This window comes from Medicago truncatula, chromosome 3 (genome assembly GCF_003473485.1).
Source record: "Medicago truncatula cultivar Jemalong A17 chromosome 3, MtrunA17r5.0-ANR, whole genome shotgun sequence".
In the NCBI taxonomy this organism is placed as follows: domain Eukaryota; kingdom Viridiplantae; phylum Streptophyta; class Magnoliopsida; order Fabales; family Fabaceae; genus Medicago; species Medicago truncatula.
The window spans coordinates 36872504-36878941 of record NC_053044.1 but is presented as its reverse complement, the minus strand read 5'-3'; the positions used below and the strand labels follow the sequence as shown (position 1 = coordinate 36878941).

At 32.5% G+C, this 6438-nt stretch overlaps 1 protein-coding gene across 1 annotated transcript; it reads left to right on the top strand.

The window, feature by feature from the left end:
• Nucleotides 1-5005: 5005 nt before the first annotated feature.
• On the top strand, nt 5006-6232 carry LOC25489418 (FCS-Like Zinc finger 5). The gene is made up of 2 exons (XM_013605397.3): nt 5006-5476; nt 5735-6232. Exons 1-2 carry the CDS (start codon nt 5145-5147, stop codon nt 5871-5873), a joined length of 471 nt encoding a protein of 156 aa, XP_013460851.1. The 5' UTR covers nt 5006-5144; the 3' UTR covers nt 5874-6232.
• The last annotated feature ends 206 nt before the right edge of the window (nt 6233-6438 follow it).

The following is a 6438-nucleotide window of genomic DNA, read 5'->3' as shown; positions in this document are numbered from 1 at the left end:
CTGAAATGCTTCTGATGTATATTCTAAAGTTCCTTTTTATTGAAGAATTGTGTTCCTAATTAGATTGACATGGATCAACTTCTGATCTCATATTTTCTTAATGAGTCTTGTTCTTCAATATTGTAGTGCATGATATGCTTCTGATCTCATTCTAAAGCGCTTCTGATCTCATTCTGAAGTGCTTCTGATATTTTTTAAGTCCTTCTTAGCACCTGGTGTTGTTGAGATTCTTGTTTCTTTCGATATATATGCATTTGTAATATCATTTTCTAAAGAGCACTTAAAGAAACTTGTTAGAAAACAACATATATTAGAATAACCTTGATCTATTTATTTCAATAAAGTTTGTTATCATTAAAAGATCAATTTAAGATGAATTTTTTTTTATTATCATCAACACCTCGTTCATTAGAAATTGAGAATCTAGATTATTTCTTATCTCTGGAGCATACAACACATCCTTAAGAAATAACTTTTTTTTGGGATGTGAATTGCAACTCCACGTCTCTAATTCCAACAACTTTAATGATGTGCGGATGTCCCAACAACATTTTCATATCTTGAGCACCTTTGTATGTTTTAAACATAGCATGATCATAACAAATATGGTGTGAGGCACCAGTGTCGATCCACTAACAATTTGATCCACCAACATAGTTGATCTTAGTAATCCTAGTAATTAATTACTAGTCACTCAAGGTGGCTTGCGGAGTATATATGATCTTGTTTCCCACAACTATATATAGCAAGTGAATTGTGACCTAGTGTCATTTCTTGAAGGTGGTTGTCGATTTACATTTTGGATCCTTAAAGGTTCCCTTGTTATGGTTGGAGTTCTTATTCATAGCCTTGTTCTGATTCTTGAAAGGTTTATCAACCGACTTAAGATCGTCACATGTGAATTTCTTTCTATTATTGTTGTTCGAGACGACAAACACTCCACATTTTTTATTATCATCAACACCTCGTTCATTAGAAATTGAGAATCTAGATTATTTCTTATCTCTGGAGCATACAACACATCCTTAAGAAATAACTTTTTTTTGGGATGTGAATTGCAACTCCACGTCTCTAATTCCAACAACTTTAATGATGTGTGGATGTCCCAACAACATTTTCATATCTTGAGCACCTTTGTATGTTTTAAACATAGCATGATCATAACAAATATGGTGTGAGGCACCAGTGTCGATCCACTAACAATTTGATCCACCAACATAGTTGATCTTAGTAATCCTAGTAATTAATTACTAGTCACTCAAGGTGGCTTGCGGAGTATATATGATCTTGTTTCCCACAACTATATATAGCAAGTGAATTGTGACCTAGTGTCATTTCTTGAAGGTGGTTGTCGATTTACATTTTGGATCCTTAAAGGTTCCCTTGTTATGGTTGGAGTTCTTATTCATAGCCTTGTTCTGATTCTTGAAAGGTTTATCAACCGACTTAAGATCGTCACATGTGAATTTCTTTCTATTATTGTTGTTCGAGACGACAAACACTCCACATTTTTTATTATTATCATCAACACCTCGTTCATTAGAAATTGAGAATCTAGATTATTTCTTATCTCTGGAGCATACAACACATCCTTAAGAAATAACTTTTTTTTGGGATGTGAATTGCAACTCCACGTCTCTAATTCCAACAACTTTAATGATGTGCGGATGTCCCAACAACATTTTCATATCTTGAGCACCTTTGTATGTTTTAAACATAGCATGATCATAACAAATATGGTGTGAGGCACCAGTGTCGATCCACTAACAATTTGATCCACCAACATAGTTGATCTTAGTAATCCTAGTAATTAATTACTAGTCACTCAAGGTGGCTTGCGGAGTATATATGATCTTGTTTCCCACAACTATATATAGCAAGTGAATTGTGACCTAGTGTCATTTCTTGAAGGTGGTTGTCGATTTACATTTTGGATCCTTAAAGGTTCCCTTGTTATGGTTGGAGTTCTTATTCATAGCCTTGTTCTGATTCTTAAAAGGTTTATCAACCGACTTAAGATCGTCACATGTGAATTTCTTTCTATTATTGTTGTTCGAGATGACAAACACTCCACATTTTTTATTTGCTTTCTATAATATTCCTCAAAGCAGAGGTGGGTTATGATACTTTTTAGAGAAAATTCATCGGTTTTGTTTCTTCGAATAATATTTTTGAGGTATTTCTATGAAGGGTAATTTTTTCTATGATAATAGCTACTTTAAACTAGTCATCTGAGCATTTTTTTCCTATGATAATAGCAACTTCAGAACTTCAAGTGATAATAGCTACCTCAATGATTTCATATTTGAGGTAGTCAGGTAGATACTTGCAACATATTTTTTATCACCAACTTCCAAAATTTCATACTTCTTTTTTAGAGCTTCTCAAACTTCTTAGGCAGACTCACACACACTATAGTAATCATACAAATCGTCAGAAAATCCATTAAGAATAAAATTCTATTAGAGGTAATTGTATTCATTCCAAATGAGTATTTCTTAAGCTTTTTTTTTATCTTTTTCTACTTGTTCATCTATTTCAAACACTACCGGATCTCATCCTTCAAAACATTGGCAACCTTTATGTTGTCAAGAAGGACACCATCTTGTGTTACCATCTTTTGAAGTGATTACCATCAAACCGAAGTAGTTTTCTGTAGTCAGGAACATCAAATCCAGAGCCAATAATTTCTTTGGTAGACATGATGGAAAAGAAATGCCTTGAGATTGTTGTAACTTGATAAAATAAAAATTAGAAACATTTTAGCTATCGAAGAGATTACTAGGTGAGTACGTACCAGGTTACTCCCTTTGAGAAGTTTCGCAACACCTGCCCAAAAATTATGCAAGCAGATCTTTAATCAAACATCTAAAGGATGAAACAATCTAGCTATGTATTAGAGTCTCACTTCTCTGTGGGATCCCTTAGCTAGAAATACACGCTCATATATATATGGTACACAGAAACATGAAAAAGTGGCTCGAAAGCGCGCCGAGCTGAAGACGGAGAAAAGAGAAAATTCGAAAATGCGGGTTTTAGTATGAATCGAAATGAGATATGAGCACCCTTTATATAATGTGAAAACCAAAACAACATTAAAAAAGGATGTCTCAAATTTTGCGATCGTTGGGAAACAAACGACTTGATCAAACCTCGTTTAAGGCCGACGCATGAGTTAGCTAAAACATACAGGCCGCGAAGCAAACATCAGGGTCGGTCCAATAAATTATGTGGCCTAAAGTGAATATTAAAATGAGGCCTCTTACGTTAAAAAAAGGTAAAATAAAAGTTAAATTTTACAAAAATAAATTAAAATATTTTTTGGCTAAAGAAATTAAAAAAGTATCGATTAAAAAAGAGGAAAGAAAGTAGAGCACAATGAAAAAAAGCAACGAAAGAAAGAAAAAAACTTGTGTAGCTCTGTTTTTTTGACAGGAAGTGTAGTTTGTTTTCTGAAAGAAAAAAAAAATCATGTATGTCACATACAAGCCTCCACAACGTTTAATATCGTTAAAAAATGAAAAAATTGTGTAAACTTGCTGCCAAACTGTCTCGATCTTGTAACCTACACCTAAATGATTATCCAATGATTTCAAAGTTCTTGCGTCAAATAAAAAACCAACAATACTTTCAAATACTTCTAACTGCTCAATTTTATTTTTCATTGAAGTTATTATCATATCAACAACCATTAAAATATGTCTGAATCTAAAAGATTTATCGAGTGGTTCTATTTGCTCATCATTATCATTCTCATTATATTGTCTTTATCTAAAGTTACGACACTTTATTGGAAGTTATAAAGTGTCAACTCTATACTCATATCAAATGTAAGACTTTTTGACAACAATCATACTAGATTCATAGTCTTCATTGCTATATTTTATTTATTTTTATTATTATTTTAATTTTAAAAAATTATTTATTTTTTAATAATTAAAAAAAATTACACATGTGCCGTCCACGTCAGCATTGACTTGATTAAAATTGACCTGAGGGCCAAAACTGTAAAATGGGCAATACTTAGGGAGCTGAATTGTATTTTATTTTGTTAAGGGGTCAAAATTGCAACTTCCTAATACTTAGGGGGGCCATAACTGCTATTAAGCCTATTTTTTAAAGTATAATATTATACCTTACACTTTTTAAAATTTTTAGAACTTATTCTATACTTATCTTTTAGGGCCTAGAACGGTTGCTCTTTTCGTCCTACCTAATATACGGCCTTGTCTTATGGCACACCCTAAATATCTTACCTCTACTGCATATATTTTTTTTAACAGCTTATCTCTAGTGCATATATTTTTCTTTTTTGGTGGTGCCTGAGTTCAAATTAAAACCTTGCATATTTTATGCATTGTCCCTACCACGAGGACCTCTAGTGCATATATATATATATATATATATATATATATACACACCAATATTGTGTGTATCTCCGATATGTGTCTTTTACAATTTTTTAATTCACACACTAGCGTATTCATATGTTCCCACGGTTATAAATAAGAACAAAACGTTAATTTTGCACAATGATGTAATGAGTTTGAATAAAATGAAACTAATTACGATGAAGATGAGCACATTATTCTTACCCAATCCGTTGAAAAATATTGAATTACTATTACTATATGCGGTAGATTCCATTCAATCTTTCGTACAATGATGCGAACATTTGGTTGGCCAATAAGACTAACACAAAGTGACTTCTATTTTGGACACTCGAATCCAAAGAATCCCAATTCCCAATTCCAGTACAATTGGCAATTTGACATTATAAAATTCAAAAAGAAAACTAACACACACGACACAACACAACAACAATAATAATGCAACTCGAATAATCATAATAATAATGCAGCTCGAATAGTTACAATAATTAATAATTAAAATGAAAAGGATGGTATAGTACTGTATTTGAAAAGGATGTGTTTGACGTGAGATTTCATTTCTTTTTAATGATGAATATCACACTCATCTTATAATCAACGGCTTAGATTCATTCCTCAGTTTTAGGTTATTGTTTTATTATCCCCTTAAGCTTCACTCTTTTCTTCTCTCACTCTCTCTTTTCTTCTTCATCATTCATCTTCCTTCTTCTTCTTCTTCAAGTAAGGTTTTACTAATACAAAAGAAGTAAGAAGATGATGTTAGGGAAGAGACCTCGTCCACCAATGAAAAGAACAACAAGTATGTCAGAAATAACCTTCGATCTGAACACAGTAACAACAGAAGAAGATCCCAATAACAACAACAACCTTTTCAACCGTCATGGACCTGGTGTTGGTCCGTACGGTCCATATCCACCAACTTCTCCTGGAATCAACGGTTCAGATCAGAGCAGGGTTATGTCCATGGTATCACCTAGAAACCTTAGAAGAAATTCAGCTGATATGACTCACAACCCTGATTTCTTACGCTCTTGCTTTCTCTGTAAACGTCGTTTGGTACCTGGTCGTGACATCTACATGTACAAGTATAATCTCTCTCTCTACTTTTTTTTTCATCTAAAAGTCTTGGTTGAAACTTATACATACTAAGTTTGATACCAGACGCAAGTTCAAACCTGTGCCCTAACGTATCAAATGTCTCTGCAACATTTTACTATATGAGATGTGTTCACAAGACTATTTTTTATTAATTATACATACTAAGTTTTTTTATTATTAATTTTGTGTGGATATAGAAGGGTGTGTGATAATTGGAATTAATTTATGAAAAATTAAATTTGCAGAGGAGATAGTGCTTTCTGCAGTCTAGAGTGTCGTCAACAGCAGATGAATCAAGATGAGAAGAAAGATAAGTGTTCTGTGGTATCAAAGAAACAAGTTGTGGTTGCAGCTGGGTCTAAAGTGGTTGCCACAAATTTGTAGCATATGATATATCCAAACAAGGATAAATTGATGGCATGCAATATTAATTAGCCATATGTCCCTGGGTAAATTATTATTATTTAAATATGTTAATTAAATATTTATATATACCTAGCTCCCTCTTTTTTCTCTATGAACTCTTGGATTTTTTTTTTTCTTTTGGTTCTGGCTTTGTAATTTTTATCTTGGCTACAGTGGTTATCCACTTCTTTGATTCTTATTAGGCCAGTAATTTTGAAGCAACTGTTGTATTTTCCCTTGGATTTTGAGTCATCATAATGTGTAAAAAGAAAAAAAATATATTAAGAGAGAAAATGCATTCTCATATCTTAGCAATTTTCAATGGTGGATTAATTGTATATTTTGTGTGGAAATTAAAGATGGTGATGGGTTTGGGAAGTCTTTATATGGTGTCATCACTCCAATGATCTTCTTCCCTTTTTCTTTGAGTTGAGATGTTAAAAATAAAAAAATATATATTATATTTAACAGGTAAGTTGCGTAATCTGAGTCGTGACCCCCAATTTCTTATTTAAAGTTTACTATTTTTTTATTATTCTTGTTC

What these genes read in the sequence shown, in the direction of transcription:
- LOC25489418 (XM_013605397.3), top strand. Translation starts at nt 5,145, where the DNA reads ATGATGTTAGGGAAGAGACCTCGTCCACCAATGAAAAGAACAACAAGT. An exon ending in CGTGACATCTACATGTACAA is followed by an intron (nt 5,477 to 5,734) that starts GTATAATCTCTC and finishes TTAAATTTGCAG; the next exon opens with AGGAGATAGTGCTTTCTGCA.